General features: G+C 39.2%; 3 protein-coding genes across 3 annotated transcripts; 1 reads left to right on the top strand and 2 right to left on the bottom strand.

Moving 5' to 3' along the window:
- Positions 1-2,478: 2,478 nt before the first annotated feature.
- On the bottom strand, positions 2,479-7,834 carry LOC307252275 (cytochrome P450 3A40-like; the record flags this gene model as incomplete). The annotated part of the gene is made up of 13 exons (XM_080029912.1): positions 2,479-2,568; positions 2,962-3,124; positions 3,235-3,461; positions 3,622-3,782; positions 3,875-3,950; positions 4,025-4,152; positions 4,320-4,468; positions 4,581-4,669; positions 6,311-6,424; positions 6,528-6,627; positions 6,779-6,831; positions 7,557-7,650; positions 7,764-7,834. 13 exons carry the CDS (start codon positions 7,832-7,834, stop codon positions 2,479-2,481), a joined length of 1,515 nt encoding a protein of 504 aa, XP_079886038.1.
- A 670-nt stretch (positions 7,835-8,504) lies between these two features.
- Positions 8,505-13,594, top strand: LOC307252552 (cytochrome P450 3A30-like). Its single transcript, XM_080030249.1, has 14 exons — positions 8,505-8,598; positions 8,779-8,872; positions 8,992-9,044; positions 9,171-9,270; positions 9,666-9,779; positions 9,890-9,978; positions 10,286-10,428; positions 10,527-10,654; positions 10,882-10,957; positions 11,062-11,225; positions 11,344-11,411; positions 12,391-12,549; positions 12,803-12,965; positions 13,092-13,594. The coding sequence occupies exons 1-14, from the start codon at positions 8,528-8,530 to the stop codon at positions 13,167-13,169; spliced, it is 1,500 nt and encodes a 499-aa protein (XP_079886375.1). The 5' UTR covers positions 8,505-8,527; the 3' UTR covers positions 13,170-13,594.
- A 1,198-nt stretch (positions 13,595-14,792) lies between these two features.
- Positions 14,793-16,985, bottom strand: gpank1 (G patch domain and ankyrin repeats 1). Its single transcript, XM_080028710.1, has 4 exons — positions 16,069-16,985; positions 15,836-15,977; positions 15,664-15,739; positions 14,793-15,336 (listed from the first exon to the last, which is right to left on the bottom strand). Exons 1-4 carry the CDS (start codon positions 16,492-16,494, stop codon positions 14,892-14,894), a joined length of 1,089 nt encoding a protein of 362 aa, XP_079884836.1. The 5' UTR covers positions 16,495-16,985; the 3' UTR covers positions 14,793-14,891.
- Positions 16,986-17,530: the final 545 nt, after the last annotated feature.

A 17,530-nucleotide genomic window follows, 5' to 3' on the forward strand; every position in this document is an offset into this window, starting at 1 on the left:
TATCCTTCTAACTTCTCTACCCTCTGCTGCTGACACCTCACAGTTCAATCAGGATTGAACTCTCCTCTAGTCCCTCACCTACATTCTCTCTGTTCACCTTGCTTGACTCCTTGGATGTCTGTCTCTCTTCCTCCAGGCCTCCCTGGTGATATTGGTTGATATTGAGAATTATAAATAAAACTTGAGGTTATTTTTAATAGGTCTGTTTTCTGTGATGCCGCAATTGTGTGACATAATTATATATATGTGTGTCATTAAGGAAAAAAAACACAGAGTTTATGAAAACAGTTTTAGAGTAATATTTATATTTATTTTATTTAGCAGTCAAATATAAAAGCAAAAAGCGTTTTATCATTTATTTTTGGCTCAGTAGTAATTACACATTTTTTGTTAGTGGTTATATGATGTATTAAAACAAATTAATTCACAACATGTGCTCGATTTCTAAGAATCCACAGTTAAAACCTCCCTTTCCAAAGCTAGGTAAGTTTTTTCAGTGGTTAAAGGCCTACTTCACCGGTTTGAATATGAAGGTGTATTGAATTCTGAGATCCTATGTAGTATAAATGTGCAAAAAAAATTGAAATCGGTTCATCCTAGCCTGAGAAAAAGCAGAAAGAGTGTTTTTTTTAACCCTATATTTCTCCTTCTCGTGACATCACAGAAAGAGAAATATAGGGTTAAAAAAAAACTTACTTTGTAAATATTACTGTGATGTCTTTTACTGTGACATCACAGTAATATTTACAAGGTATGTTTTTTTTTAACCCTATATTTCTCTTTCTGTGAAGGAGAAATATAGGGTTAAAAAAAACACTCTTTCTGCCTTTTCTCAGGCTAGGATGAACCGATTTTAATTTTTTTTGCACATTTATACTACATAGGAACTCAGAATTCAATACACTTTCATATTCAAACCGGTGAAGTAGGCCTTTAAAGCTGAAACTAAATAGTCCTGTCCTGTCAGTCGTGTGGCAAAACAAAACCCAGAACGAACACAAATAAACAGTCAGATGCAGTTATAATTAAATTGTATAAAAATATAAAAAACAAACAGGGGTCAAACCAGGAAATCAGTCCAAACAAACAAACAATCGGACAAGGAGCACGCAGGGACAGAGTCCGTGAAAACTGGCAGGGATTCTAGTCATGCAGGCCAGAAGAGAGGAAAACAAACACTGGACAATCTGACAGAGAGTCAGACACTGAATGTAATTGGTTAACATACTGTATTCTGAAGGGCCAATGAGGGACTGCGGTAGAGGAGATGAGTAGGGGCAACAAGGTGAGGAGAAGGAGCTAATTGGAGGAGAGGCAGGATCGAAAATGACCGGAGAATTTGTGATATTGCATGAGGAAAACAGGATCAATATTACGAACTGGCTCTGGTTGTGACAGGTCCATTATTTCATTGCATTTCATTCATAAACTTAATATTACCGAGTACATTTAATTAACTACAAATCAAAAGGAGATATGTTGCTTTTTATTTATAAGATGTGTTTTGTTAATACATTAATCTACTGAGCAGCAAATACAAGTAGCCTACAGCTAACATGATCAGATGAATTGATATATGGGTAATTGTTTTCACAGAAATGAGGATTTGACACCACTCCTTTAATAAACTTAACTCATATAACCTTTTTTCTAATATTGAGGTTTGCTGTTGGTTAAACAAAAAAAGTGGTGTCCCTTTACTGTATTTGAAAAACTTTGTAAATATCAAAATGTGTCGGTCTCTGCTATTGTACAGCCACATTTCAAACCTTTGTAGCACCTGCAAGTTTCTGTGAAAGTGATCAGAACACATGTTGGAATCACAGTGGGAAAGAGAAAAATCCAAATGATCCTTTATCAATGACACAGGCTTGACAAATGATCCGTTTGTCATTTGAGAACAAACTTTAAGATGAATATTCATAATAGCTTTAAATGGAACAAAAACAGAGAAGAAAATGGTACCATAATACACACACATTTTACAAAAGTAAAAGTACCAAAGTATAAGTACCAAGTACCAAAAGTACTAAAGTTAGTACTGAGAGATGGTCAATTTCAGAAAAATCTTTAAGATTATAACATTTGTAATCACGCTGATGTTGTGGCTGGCAACATGTGATTAATTCCCGTTTCGTAGCTAATAAGTTCCCCCAGGGAATCAATGAAGTCTAATGTAATATACAGTATTATATACACAACATATTGTCATAATTTATTTGTTGATCACATTTTGTGTTGTAAATCTGAATCTGCAAAGCAACTTAAATGAAATCAATGTAGAGGAATAAAAACGGCAACATTTCATTCAGAACTCGAGTAGAAGTATATAGTAGCAGAATATGGCAATACTAAATGGAAGTAAAGGTACTTCAATATAGTACTTAGGTACTTAAATGTACTTTGCTATTTCCACCGGAAATGTTTGTACTCCCGACTCAACGTTAATTATCCTCTATCTTGTTTTTTTGTTTGTTTTTAGCTTGAGGCTTCAGACCGTGGCACCAGCTTCAGTTTGATTGGTCGTTTTGGCATGAGCAGGCCCTGGTTGTCCAACTCAAGGGGGATCTGGCAGGAAATTGAATACGAAGAGAAAATAGGAATGAACGCTGTTAGCAATGTTTAAAACTCAGTCTTGTTATTTTTTTTTCTGCAAACAATCATTTTCAACAAAGAGGTTGGAAACCTAATGCAAGAACAGATAGCTGAATGTACTATTTCACATCTATAAGTACTGTATGCAGCATTATGCAGGATGGTCAATTTTAAAATGATCTTTAAAGTCTTAGGTAATAGTTTTTCTACCTTTGAACAGACCAATCTTTCTGACACAGATGATTGGCTACATCTGGCATTATATAACCAGCAATAAATATTATTTGGACAGGAATCATTTGGACTCATAAAACGCCATAAAAAAGCAATTACAAGCAGAGTGAAGAGTAACAGTTGTTGTCTCACCTCAGTCTCCTTACACACAGTGAAGTTGTACTTTTGGAGGATCTCCACCATAACTAGTTTCATCATCACCAGAGCAAATCGATTCCCAATGCAGTTCCTTGGCCCCACCCCGAAAGGCATGTATGCATACGGATCAATAGACTCTTTGTTTTCCTTTGTGAACCTGAGGGCACACACACACAAACACACAATTATATATTAATTACATAGATAATGCACTGAGATACAGAAGATCTGTTAGGGGAACCTAAACATATAAATATCTTTCCACACCTCTCAGGTTTGAACTCCTCCGGTTCAGGCCACAGATCAGGGTCCCGATGCAGGGGCCATGTGGGTACTATGACAACCGTATCTTTTGGAATCACAAGACCATTTATCTCCACCGTCGCCTTGGCAACACGCTCCAGACGTGGAGCAATGGGGTAGAGTCGGAGAGACTCGTTGATGACGCCTTCTAGATAGTCCATCTGCATCAGAGCCTGGTACTCAACTTTAGCCTATATGGAAACACACACAGGAACCTGTCTGTCAAGCAAGTTGATTTGATGATGCAACTCCTAATGGTTTAAAATGGAGACAAACAAATCCTCTCCCCCCTCCAAAACGGACATCCTGCAACCTCAGAAACCGCCCTGTCCCCCCTCCAAACAAACGCACCTTGTTTGGGAAGGTTGAGTCGATCTCCTCCTGTAACCGTTTCATGGTATGAGGGTTTGTCGCCAGATTGTAAGACAAGAAACTCAAAGTGCTGCTGGTGGTTTCATAGCCGGCAAAGAGGAAAATCATTGCTTGAGAAAGAATCTCATGGTCGCTTAAACCTGGGGAGAGAGCAAGGAGATTTAGAATAGCTTTAGAGTGTTCTTTGTATGTGTGTGTAGATACTGAATGGGACTTTGTATGAGCGTGTCACCTTTCTCCTGTTCCGCATTACCGCTGTCATTGTTTTTCTGGGAGTCAATCATCAGCTGAAGGAAATCCACTCGACTCTGAAGGTAGACAAATAGTTCTGATTAAATTTCTTAATCTGACTAAGTATACTGATGAATGCACACAGCCATACCTTCTGCTCGCCAGTTACTCGATTAGACTTGATCTTCTGCAGTGCAGCATAAAAGAAGTCTGTGACACTTTTGGGGAAGAAGGCAAAGTCCATCTTCTCCATAATAGGACCCATAAAAGGGAAAAAAGCTGGAATTCAGCAAAAACAACACATTAATCAAGAACAGAGGAAAGACCGAGTTCACGTTAAAAATTCACAGAAAGTTACCATGAACAGATTGCTTTTGGTTTACCAGTCAAGTCAAGTAAACAATTTAAAATAGTTGAATTTTACAAAAGTAAAAGGAATTCTGTACCAACAAGGAGGAAGAGAGGGCTTAAAAAGTCAAACTTCAGCATCTTCTTGATGTTGGTGACAAAGGGGTCTGATGGATTGTTGAGTGAGTCTATGTCCACACTGAAGGCTGTGCTGGTCACTACATCCATACTATAGGGTCCAAAGAACCTAAAGCACACAAACACATCAGAGATGTCCTATTTCTTGCTTAAAAATAGTAAAACATTTCTGAAATTTATTTTAGATGAATAGAATGTTTTGAAGTATTAAATGATCTTACTCCTTTAGCTCTAAGGGCTCATCCTTGTCTGCCTTTTTTTTCATGCTGCTGATCAGGATGGTAGATTGGCGCTTCATTATTTCAAACATCTGAGGCACAGACAGAAAAACAGTTATACAAGGGCTTACTGAAATACTGGAAGGTATAATACACACTACAGTTCCTGCTGTTCCTGTTTTTGCTTTCTCTAGATCAGTGGTTCCCCACCCGGTATGAGAAGTCACAATATGATAAAAGGGAAAAAGCAAAAGATTATCTCTGTTCCATGAAGTTATGGTTGTTTTTCTGATTCTAATATTTGCTTTTTTTTCATCTCTCCATCCATCCATTTTTTAACTCTCATCCGGGGTAGGGTCACGGGGGCAACAGCTCCAGCAATTTTTTGCCTTCTGGCTAAACTCTCTTTCGTCACAAAGGTGCTGTACATGGTGGTGCCTAGAGCTTGGACATAGCTATTGCTTTGAGCTTATAGAGATTGTTTGTCCCTGAGAAGAGACCCCCTCACCCTATATACTCCCGTAGAACCTCCCACAGTATCTCCTGGGGAACCAGGTGGTACACCGTTTCAGATCCACTAAACACATGTAGACTAAAGGGACATACTCTCAGGCCCCCTTCAGGATTCCTTCCCGATAGAAGAGCTGGTACGTGGTTCCAAGGCCAGGATGGAATCCATTTAGTTCCTCTTTAATCTGAGGTTCATTCCCAAGGACTCCTTCAGTTAGAAGGCTTCCCTGACCACTGGTGTCCACCTCAGTGGGTTGAGGCACCTAAGAACTTTAGACCACATCTCCCCGCTGCCTACTCGAGTTCATTGTCCCCAACCACCACAGAGTAGCCAGAAAAACCCAGCTGGAGGTGTGAGTTGAAGATCTATCTGACAGGGGCCTCCTACATACATTCCCAGTTCACCCAAACTACCCGTTTGGGCTAACCCTGTCTGTCCACAGTCTGGCCCCACCCCAATGACAATATCAAAATATATAACTGACCTTTTCTAGGATGCTCTGGTACACCTATGGCCTTCTTTATGTTTGAACGTAATGTTTTTTATGGACAGTCCATTACTAGCACAGAATCTATCCAGGGGCAATGTGCAGAGCTGATACTGTGGGTACAAGTGAGCAAAAGTTTGGGCTCCTTCACACATAGAAAGTTGACTTTCTACGTCCCCAGTGCAAGCCTATGCCGCCTGGGTTTGATCCGTCTCCATGGCAAACCCAGTCACCAGGTTCCTGTTGACGGGCCATCCCTCACGGCCTGGCTTTAGAAAATGCCCTGGGACAGCGTCACATGTCCACTTCCTTGTCGTGTCATGGGGTCTTTCTGAACCCTTCTTAATCTGGACCCTAACTTGAGACCAATTTGCCATGGGGGACCCTACCAGGAGCACCAGGCTCCAGACAACACTACCCTTCATAGGGACACACAAATCTCTCCACCAAGGTAAGGTGATACTTCCTGGAGAGGCACTATGGATACTTCTTTATTAACACTTATTAAAGATGTTCACTATTTCATGCCTCTACAAAACTTTAATGAATCAATCTGAGGAGGGAAAAAGTTATTCTACGTTGAACTTAAAGCTCACATCCTCATGACACCATACCCTGTGATGTTGAAAAGCAATAAATAATCTTTTTAAGTTGCAAAACAGACCTTCTTTGGATAATGTTCTGTTAAACATGCAGTAAAGAGCAGTGGAGGTACAGAGCAGGAGAGGGCTGTACCTCTTTCAGTCTTCCTGAGGTGAAGGACGGTGAGAGGACACTGCGAATCCTCCTCCACTGATCATTCTCGGCAACGGACACAGCATCGTGCAGTTGCCCATTCAGATGGAAGTTCTGCAGCAGAGGTAGGGTGAAGAGTCAAGGAAAGTTTTCAACTGAAATGCAGCAACCATAATGAGTGACAGAAAGTGTTGTATGGTAAGTGTGCATAGCCTACTCTGCGGTTGGTGAATAAAGAGTAGCACTCCTTTATCAGAACAGTTTTAATCATGGCAGGATCTGTGATACACAGCACGGGCTGATGGCCATCGAAAATGCTAAATATGATGAGAATGTGCAGTCACATACACATATACAGGCATACAATACTATAAACATGATGCTTAATGTGGACAGATGAGCAGCTTTACAATCAGATATACACTTTAAGCAAAAAACAAACACATAGTTTACAACAAGCAGACTTACCCCCATGTTTTCCCAAATTTCTTGAAGCAGTCTGAGTCAAAGTTATGGAATCCCTTGGTTCAAGAAGAATAACAATTATGACTTGACTCCACTCTTACATGGTGGAGATATGTGTGGCATGACACATTATGTTGAAACATGTAAATAACTAACAATAAACAATTTAAATTCTGATAGATCCATGAACTACAGTTGTTGTCACTACATGGTGCATGTTAACACCGATACCTTTTGTTTCCATTAAATAACATAGACAGATTACATAGACATACACTTTCTCTAGACCTACTTTAGCCACTAATGGAAACTAACATGACTGATATGTGTGTTTTTATACATTAAGAAATGATACTCCTATCCTGGCTATACCAAAAGTGCATTTTCACAATCACCACCTCCGTTCACTTGTCACTTTACAAAGCCAAGGAAGAAACTGTAGAAATAACACTTGTAAAAGCTGTTAAACTGTGTGCCACATAAAGCACTTCAACGCTTCTTTGTTCACAGACACACTTCCAACTCCTATGAAATATTTACACAGTCCTAACCCCAGGGAAAACTTTGGAACTTTGCTATGAATAGAATGGACAACCCATTACGTCAGCAAGTTTAGATCCCAATATACCAATAGAGCAGAAAGGATTTTTTATAGATGGATTCAAAACTTAATATTCTACAACAGAACACTACACATAGACTAGACACAGTAGGGTAACTAAATCTATTTAATATACAGAACTTCTGTGGCGTGTTGTTGCTCTTACAGGTTTTTACCAACCTTTCTATATGCCAGCATAGTACCAAAAAAGGGGATTGGTTTGGGACCAGGGACGCCCATTTTCTCAAATACTCTGTGGTTCCAACAGGAATACCTGTGCAAAAAAAGGACAGAGTAAGGAGAGAAGAGATTTTTATTTATCACACTCAGGCAAACACACATTAACAACAGTGGAAATACCTGGAACACATACTCTTAAACACTTACACAAAGAGCAGTGTGATGAGAAAAACCAGGAGGGTCCATGTCTCCGCGGAGAAGTAGAGGAGGTTGCCCATCTCTTCTGTCAACGGTAGCACAAGTTAAACTGACGTCCTCAAATCAAGACCAAAGACTTTTATCTCCTGCTGACCTGTTACGTAAGTAAAGAAAGTGTGTGTGAGGGGTTAAACCAATGCCGGCTGGGATTGTCAGGTAAATTATTGACAGATAGAGACCAAGCAGCATTAATCCTTATCATGTTATTTGTATTAGCTCTGCCATCTGTGGGGCAAAATTGTGACCAAAATTATTATATTGAGTGTTATTAAAGAAAGAACACATATAATAATAATATTTATTATACTTGATTTATATTCTTTAAAAAATATTATATTATTTTCTCGTATTTGTAATGTAATTGTGACAGGAAAACAATAATTCAAATATAAAAGCAATACGCTGTTTAATGTATTTTTAGCTGAATAATTACACAATTTTTTTGGTAAAATGTGTCCATATACATGTACTCAGGTCAGGTGTGTGGTTTTATGATATCTTTATTTAGACATATTAACTCACTATCTGTGCTCAGTCTGAGTCATGTTCAGATATATACTCAGATATGTGTTCGGCCAAAGATTATGCAATATTGTAATTGTGCCGCTGCCTCCAGGAAGGAGAGGAGAGGCTAAAGTTCTTAAGTCAACGCCCACATGACAAGAAGTCATAGTTTAGTGCAGAGCGGAGATCACAACAAGCAAGACAAAGCCATGGGCTCTCTTCCTTTTTTCTCTTTAGAAACATGGATTCTACTGATCACATTTATCTGCTTATTTGTTATGTAAGAACACAAGATGGATTTTTAGGAAAATAAGTTATTAATGCCTCAGATGAAATCTATCACCTCAAGGAATGCACTGAAATGGCAAACATCCACCTTTTCCTTTCGAGAGCAGTGACTAGGGAAGTGTTATGCTATGCGACTTAACAGACATGACCTTTGCTTTTGTGTTCCGCGCAGGTATGGCAAGTGGACTCATGGAATATTTAAGAAGTTGGGGATCCCAGGTCCCAAGCCACGGATGTACTTTGGCACAATTGGCCAGAACAACCGTGTATGTACATCTTGAATTTTACACTATTTATTTTCATAATTTGCATTTAAATATACAGACCCAGTTGGTAAGAATGCAGAAAATGTCACTGGTGATGAAAATGTATTATCTGTTACAAGGTGTACTACTTAGATGATGAAGTGTGTGCTCAGAAGTATGGGAAAGTATGGGGGTGAGTCTACAAAGCTTTTTACATGTAAGAATTAAGACTAACTCCAAGCTTTGCATCAACTTTGTTGATTGTAGCATTAGTATTTAAAAAGAAAAATTGTAATTGTGTGTTTGTGTGAATTTCCAGCGCGTTTGAGTTACAGCAGCCTATGCTGGCAGTGATGGACCCTGACATGTTGAAAACCATCATGGTGAAGGAGTGCTTCACCTACTTTACCAACCGACGGGTGAGAACATACAAGATTAACATTGACTAGGTTGCCAGACACAAAGGTGCAGATGCAACACCGAAGCTCCATAGCACAGAGGAATAAACCATATAAGGCTGCTCTTACTTGTTAATAGGATCAATCTATTGTGGGTTTCATGGAATTTGTTGATCAGTGTAATAACTTCTATAGTAAAAATATGAACTTTTTTTTATGAATTGTAACCAGTGTAATGGACAACTATAGGATGTAATGCATCATTGTATGTTTACAGTTTAATGTCATTGAAAGTGCAGCAGGCTGCAGTTGCAAATTCTTTGTCTAGGGTGCCACTATTAACAGCTGTTCCGCAAATACGTACACTTGTTAACCCACAAACCCATCTGTCCCGGGCGACCACTATGCTCCAGTAGAACTTTCGTCTGAATGGGGACCTCTATGATGCAGTGAACCTTGCTGAGGATGATCAATGGAGACAGATTCGTAACATCCTCTCTCCCTCTTTCGCCTCTGGCCATATAAAAGAGGTACATTCTCAGGAGAGTTTTATTCAACTCATATTAGGGCAGATTGATAACAGAGTATAAAGTCATCTTCATGTTATTGTATTTGTTGTGCACTCTTTCTACTTTCTAAGATGTTTAGCACTATGAAACATCATTCCAGCAAACTGACGACCTGTCTGCAGTCCAAGGCCGACAATGGAGAAGTTATTAATATAAAAGAGTGAGTAATACCATTCTATAAATAAAACCAAATTTCTTCTTTTTTTTGCACCCTCACAAATAATTTCTTCTTTTTAATGACAGAAGAAAACATGTGGTTTGCGTGGGGTCAGGAGATTTATATTTGAATGGAGTGAGGCTAGCTGTTTCACATTGTTTTCAGTCTTTATGATAAGCTAAACCAAATGACTGCTGGCTGACTCTTCATATTAACCGCACAGAAATAAGAATGGTAAAAACCTTCTCGCATGATGAAATCTTGTGCCTGTGCCACTGGTTTGAACCGATGATCAATATGTGTATTTCAGAGTCTTTGGACCGTACAGTGTGGATGTGGTGGCGAGCTGTGCGTTCAGTGTAGATATGGACTCAATCAACAACCCTTCTGGTCCCCTCACCACCCATGCAAAGACCCTGTTCAGATTCCCCATACCTCTTTTCCTGTTCCAAGGTACATAATAGCTTTTCCCTTTTATTTGATGTATTTATCTAGTTGGATCTAAAAAGCATATCTCCGATGAATGATTATGAACCCCTTTTCTTTCTCAGGTTGTTTTCCCTTATTTCGTCCTGTCTTGGAGCTGCTGGGTTTCTCCTTATTCTCAAAGTCTGCTACTAATTTCTTTAAAACCATTTTAGAGAGGGTCAGAGCAGAACGCAATGGGAGCACACACCAGGTTTGGACAAATCACACAAATAAGTGTTGGCCATATAGATAACAATTTTCTATTGTTGTATATTTCTAATCTTACATCATGATAGATACTGTATTGTCTACATTGTCTAGATGTAGCTTTGAAACTCAGCCTTTAAGTTAAAATTATATTTCTACATCGAACCAGAGATCTTTTTAAGCTAAACCCTGTCGCTTTTTTTGTTGCATGCTAATGATCTAACATGACAGAATTATGGAGATATCCTTCAAAATATGATCAACTCTCAGACTGTCGAAGGATCCAAGAAAGAAAGGCAGAATAGCGGTAACTGCTCAATCACGATACTGTATATCTGTACACACTAATATATTCACACGAAGGGGTTGACGCCACCTTTCCTATTCATGTATCCCGTCTGTGCTTTGTAGCAGGTCTTACCGACCATGAGATCTTTTCTTCATTGTCAATATTTGTTATTGCTGGTTACGAGACAAGTGCCACCACTCTCACCTTTCTGGCCTACATTTTGGCAACACATCCTGAAGTCATGAAACGCCTACAAGTGGAGATAGATTCCACTTTCCCTGATAAGGTAAAGCAGAAGTTGCTGGTAGAGAAGCCATTCCCTCAGTTCAATTTATCTGATGAAACTACAGTGTGTAAAATCTTAATTGTCTTTAATCAAACCGTGATTTGTAACAACTCTGTAGGGTCCGGTCCAATATGAAGCTCTGATGCAGATGGAATACCTAGACAGTGTGATCAACGAATGTCTGAGGTAATGAGCCTTTTATTGTGCCAGTCGATGCCTAACCAGACCAATGGCATGATATTGATTTTCATAGTAAATACATTAAAGGAGAAGTAAGTGATACTGTCCTTTTTGATAACTTCCTGAGTTAACAGTCCCCTCCCTTGTCCCTACTTAACCACCACATGAACACACAGCCGTCTTCATCAGATAGTGCCGTGATGGAGAGCAGCGAGTCATCGTTCACGGGCACAGAGACCCGCCTCTTTATAGCGCTCTGTCTCCTGATTGGATAAAAACGAGTGCGATACTCAAAATTGTATCTGGCAATTACTGCAAAGCTGAACGTCTGGGAGACCTCTGATATGAACTGTGCATACTGTTTAAGTGATTGCTGTATGAATAAAGAGTAATTTAACACTTATAATAACCAAAGATATCACTAACTTCCCCTTGAAGAAGAAAACAATCAGTTTTCAAGCAATGGTTGTGGTGTTAACAGTGAATCAAATGAAAAAGGCATTCGTATTACCAAACCCCCTGAGAATTAACAACTGTCTGTATATCTATTTACCGCTAATAAACTCAGTGCTTTCCTCTGGTTGCAGATACAGTATAGGCTTACTGTAGCCGATCTTTGTCCGTTTTGAAACCTCCTGCCCCCTGTGGAAAACTGTGGTCGATATGTCCAACATTATTTTATAACACAGACTAGAAATAAACAAATTTTAAGTCTTTAAAGGCTATTGCTCAAAACATTTCTTAATGCAGTTTAATCAGTAATAGTGGGGCTTCCAAGACACATCATTATATACAGTATTTCATGATAATCCATGCAATATCCGTTCAGGCATTTTAGTCTAGACCAAAACATTTGCTAAAAAAAATTATCTTTCTTCCTCTCGCATTTCAAAAATACACATTTAAGGCAAATCAGTTATGATTAAATGCTAAGTCTGATCAATGCAGTATGTTTTTAAAAAATAATATTTTTTTTTGCCACAAGGCTCTATCCTCCAGCTGCACGTACGGAACGAATTGCCAAAGAAACTGTCAAGATCAACGGAATCACAATACCAAAGAACATGCTTGTTATGGTTCCAATCTACGCTCTGCAACGTGACCCTGAGCTGTGGCCTGAGCCAGAAGAGTTCAGACCTGAGAGGTAGCCACCACACTGTATATGTGTTAACTGTTAAACCTTACTCAGGAATTAAGATGTATTTATTCCATTTTTGTTCAGCCGAAAGTCTCATAATGTCACTGAGCTATAAGATAATAATTTCTGATAGAGTGGTGCATCACTAAAGTTAAGTAATTTCACCATCCTATAAATCATTTGTTCAGTCCTGTGAACGATGTGTCTCTGAATGCTGAAATTCTATTCTTTTTTTGTCTCTGTATGGTACTGTTTGAAGATTTAGTAAAGAAAACAAGCAGAGCATCAAACCATACACTTACCTGCCATTTGGGGCCGGGCCAAGGAACTGCATTGGGATGCGATTTGCTCTGGTGATGATTAAACTGGCCATGGTGGAAGTTCTGCAAAACTTGAGCTTCTCAGTCTGCGTGGAGACAGAGGTGATTATACTGCACACTTTGATGGACATGGTCTACGCAATTGATTTTTACACAGTAAGACACTAGACAGGCTACAGTTGAATATTTTAATAATAAGTTTCTCTCTTACATTTCTCCATTCCCCAGATGATCCCTATGAAGATGGACCCGCAAGGCCTTGTTGGAACCTTAAATCCTATCAAACTGAAGGTGGTGACACGTTAAATCAAGTGGAACTAACAGTACGCTTAGAGATACGTCCCTCAAGGCTGAACTATACTCTATATGTGTAAATGTATTGTACATATTAAATGATCTGTATCAAAATTATGATAATTAATCAAGTTGATTTTGAGGGACACCTGGGGAACATGAATACAATTTATATGCATCATCTTCATGAATTCAGTCAAATAATTTGGTAAACAAAGAAAAGTGGTTTGGAATATCAAAGCACTTAAAAATAAACTATTGGGGTCATGATCCAAAAATGTTGCCTATCCTGTTTGTTAACAATTAGATTAAACTGAACAAATGAAGGAAACACATTTATAATCACAAAAAGTTTCCAAGACACAAACATAGCAGAATATTTCTTCAGTTATATATAGTCTGGATTGTTAAAATGATTGCATAATGAATAAACTGATTTAAAAAAAATTACTGTGGACTGTTGATACCTCTGGAGTCTAATGACAGCTTTAAAGCATAGTTTATTAGCGTTGATATGATTGATGAAAATTAAATAAAAACCTATTTGATGCAATGCAAAATCCTATCTATGAAAACACTCATAAAAGATTACGATTATCACCACCTGAGTCATCTGGGTGACAAGTCAGCTGCATGCTGCGAAGTGAGGCTGTGCTTTTGCCCCGTGTTACATAAGGAGGTATTTTTAATCTATGGAGGGAACCAATCAACATGGAACAATTAAAACATTATACATACTGTCTTTATTACGGTCGGGAAGATTGGATTACAATGTACAGCTGTTTTCATCTTCCAGGTCACTCAGTATAGACAACTTAAATAACGCTTTAAAGACCAGAGTGACTAAAGGAGGCAAATCCCCTCTGGAGTTATTCAGATATCTTGGAACTCTGATGACCAGAGCTCGTTCACCAGCAGTCTTTAGCCCGGACTTTGGAATAGAAAAAGGGGCCATTGCCTAAGGCCATATTTTGTATCATAGGGGGATAAAGGGTCTTTAGATTTGCTTAAACTGAGCTTTACTGTAAGGAAGTGTCATGCTGATATGACTATGCATATTAGCTCGAAACCTCTATGCTCGAAACTAGTGACTCAGCACCAGTCACATGTGTGCAGGTGTGTTCAATTAGGTGATATGGTACCTGGTGCTGCTACAAAGGGAAAGTTCGCTGTTTGTTTTGTAGTTGCATAGCATGAATCTACATTCATGAACGAACACACTTTAACAGCATTACTTCAGTCGCTCAAAAGACATTACTAGAAACAAGTTCAAATTTCTAAATAGTTTGAATATATGAATATTTAAGGATTCATAAATATAGAAGTGTTATGTCCCAATGGTTAATATGTTATTGCTATATAAAACATATGAACATACCTCACTGTTCACTGTGATGTTTGTTAGATTACGAGTTTTTTTAATCTTAGTGGGTTAACAGTAAAAACACTGTATTTAGTCACACAATCACCATAAAAACGCCTAAATCAATCAGTGCCACATTTGACCATTGCCCTACCGGTTGGCAGTGGTAAAACTGATTGCATAAATGGACACAGTCTGAACTTTGAGGTAGAGTAAATATTTGCATATGCTCACATCTCCAAGCAGCTTTACATAACAACTTTGCAGTATCAAATAAAAAAACTGGTACAGTTTGTGTTCATAATAAAATGTTGTTTAATGTTTCAGAGATTTAGAAAGAGGTTGTGTAGGAAAGTCAATGTGAGCAGGTGTCAAAGATAAAAAGAGGCACGAAAATCTCTTTCCCAGGTCTTATCTTTGTGCTCTTTTCTCCTAATGTCTTCCTTCCTTTGTCCTTTCCCTCCTACCCCTGCTTTCACCTTGGACGGTGGTTTCACTGCATCACGATCCCTGGCTCGGAAGTGAGTGACTTTGGCCCTTGTCATCTGTCCATAGCCCAGGCCTTTCTGGTCTCGTTTTAGCACAGTCGGCACTGGCTGTTGCGGGCCGTCTCCCTCCGGGCCCAGTCCCGTCCCTGGTTTCCATCCGCTGCGTAGCATCATCTTGTAGCTGTTGCTGGAGGGGGGCAGGCAGTAGTAGGGGGTGGGGGACGGACGGCGCAGACTGAACTGATGCAGAGTGGAGGAGAGATGTGCCGACAGGCTGCTGCTGCTGTACTCACTACAGCACACACCACACCACTGAGGCTGGGGGGCGCTGGGGACAAACACAACACGAGATAACATTAGTGAGGAGAAGTATTAGAGGAAGAAAAGGTCCATGACAGTTTAGCTGAAACCATTACATCAATTACATCAAATTTTAACGTCATATTTTGATGGATAGTTTGAGAAATTTGACATTATCCAATTGAAAATGGCAGCTCAGTGACCTTTGCATATTTCAGTTGTAGGAAGGGTCCATGTTTCTGTTTCCATAATGGACAGGTCTGTCATATTTTTTTAGTAAAACATGCATTTAATTAAAAGAATTACATTAAATACAACTGGGTTTAAATTGTATGCAACTCAAGAGTGTGTAAACCTGCTCTCGGATTGTGTTTCACTCGGTGCACTCCTCCCATAGCTCTCCAACTCCTCCAATACCTCATTGTTGCCCGCTGAGGGAAAAGAGTAGATACGGATTAGTTCAACATCATCAATGTACAAATAAACACAGCAATTCAGAGTTGCTTGTTAGAGTTACATGTCTATACCTTCCAGTGCCAGGTCTTTGGCATCCCTGCCCTGTGTATCCACCACGCCGACCCAGGCTGCTCCGCGTTGCAGCAGCAGCCTCACTGCTGCTCTTTGTCCCGACCAGCTTGCACACATCATGGCAGTCCAGAAGTAAGTATCCTGAAGGAGAGGTCACTGGCTCGTAAAACAAATTCAAAAAAAAAAAAAGTTGTCCTAAAAGTGAAAACACACTGAGAAGAAAGTATTGTACCTGTGTGTTGATGTCTACCCCCTTTGAGAGCAGGTCTTTAAGGCCAGGGACGTCCCCATTGTGGGCACAGCGCAGCAACCTGAGCCCCAGGAGCTCCATAGTGCTTTCAGAGAGGTTTGTGTCTCTCCTTTGGTTGCCTTCACTTTCACCGCTCATCCCTCTTTGCACAACATAATCAGTTTGGCCCTGCTGCATCTCTGCAGCCCTGACTCTCCTCCTCCTCACTCTTCCACTGGATTCTCTGTTCCTCTGTTTACTGTGACTCCTCAACACATCTTTCTCTTCATCATCCTTCATTACATTTTCGTAGAAGTGCCTGGCTTCTTCCCCACTGAGTGTAACACTTGTTTTGGAGCTGGATTGCTCGGTTACGTCAAAGCTAAATATATCGTGTCCGCTCGCAGGAGTAAAGCCTAAAGCAGCCATGACGAGCGAATGTGGCTTCAGCTATGGCAGTCTTAAAGTTTTGACAAGTTCACTGTTATTTCAATAGAAGTCAGTCTTAGAGATAGACTCCTGCTATTAGGCTGAAAGTTAGGGTTTGTGTTTTCTCTTTAGCGGGTTGCTTCTCACTGAGTCGAGTTTTTATGCATTATGAAATGTCGTAGGGTATCGTTAATTCTGACAAAACCATTTCCCACATATATATTCAACCAAATACAATTTGCGGTCTACCTTTCTGATAAAGACAACTGAAAACTAGCCTTAGCTAAGCATGAGCTAACTGCTATAGAATTTTAGCCTGAGTTTAGCATCAGCGTTAGCATTTTAGACACATGAGATCTTAATTTTAGTTTACCTGAGTCACTGAAAGCCTTAACTTTACCTAAGTGGCTTCAAAATATCTTCCTGATGAAGACGTAAACCGGGAACAAAACAAATTAAAGTCTGTAACAACACGAAGGCTAAAGTCGCCATCTTGTTTCCTCTGATTATAAACAGAACGAAGGTACGTCACGTTGGAGCAGCGCCACCTATCGGACAGGATGTTCGTGTACTTTTACTCAAGTAGGCTACAGCACTTGAGTTCACATTTGACATAGGCTACTTATATTTCAATTGAGAATTTACATTTATGCTGCTGTATACTTATAAACTCAAACGTATTTCTCCCATAGGCCACAACTGCAATACACTTTTATTATGTTTACATCATCACGTCACCCTCTTAAAATAATGGCCTAAGTCATTTTTTCAGTGTTTTCAGGAAACACAAAAAACTTGAAACCAAAGATTGAATATATGATATTCATTAATAATTTCACTCAAACAGGTTATGTCAAAAGATGACTCTTGACATTGTAATAACAATTTCTGTCAATTATGTAAGATATTAGGAATAAACCCTTTATAATAATGTTTAACTTGTGACTTAAGCCATTTTACACACTTGTGAAATGTCCTTGAAAAAAAAAATTAACAGTAAATTTTGACTTAGATAAAATAAAATGGCCTAAACCAC

This window comes from Ammodytes marinus (assembly GCF_949987685.1).
Source record: "Ammodytes marinus genome assembly, chromosome: 6".
Lineage (NCBI taxonomy): Eukaryota > Metazoa > Chordata > Actinopteri > Uranoscopiformes > Ammodytidae > Ammodytes > Ammodytes marinus.

Bases quoted from the DNA above. Each gene is read 5' to 3' on its own strand.
- gpank1 (XM_080028710.1), bottom strand. From the start codon at position 16,494: ATGGCTGCTTTAGGCTTTACTCCTGCGAGCGGACACGATATATTTAGC. The intron at 15,978-16,068 runs GTACAATACTTT...CCTCTCCTTCAG, and splicing joins GGGTAGACATCAACACACAG to GATACTTACTTCTGGACTGC. The intron at 15,740-15,835 runs GTATAGACATGT...CTTTTCCCTCAG, and splicing joins CAAAGACCTGGCACTGGAAG to CGGGCAACAATGAGGTATTG.
- LOC307252552 (XM_080030249.1), top strand. From the start codon at position 8,528: ATGGGCTCTCTTCCTTTTTTCTCTTTAGAAACATGGATTCTACTGATC. The intron at 9,045-9,170 runs GTGAGTCTACAA...GTGAATTTCCAG, and splicing joins AAGTATGGGAAAGTATGGGG to CGCGTTTGAGTTACAGCAGC. The intron at 10,429-10,526 runs GTACATAATAGC...TTTCTTTCTCAG, and splicing joins ACCTCTTTTCCTGTTCCAAG to GTTGTTTTCCCTTATTTCGT.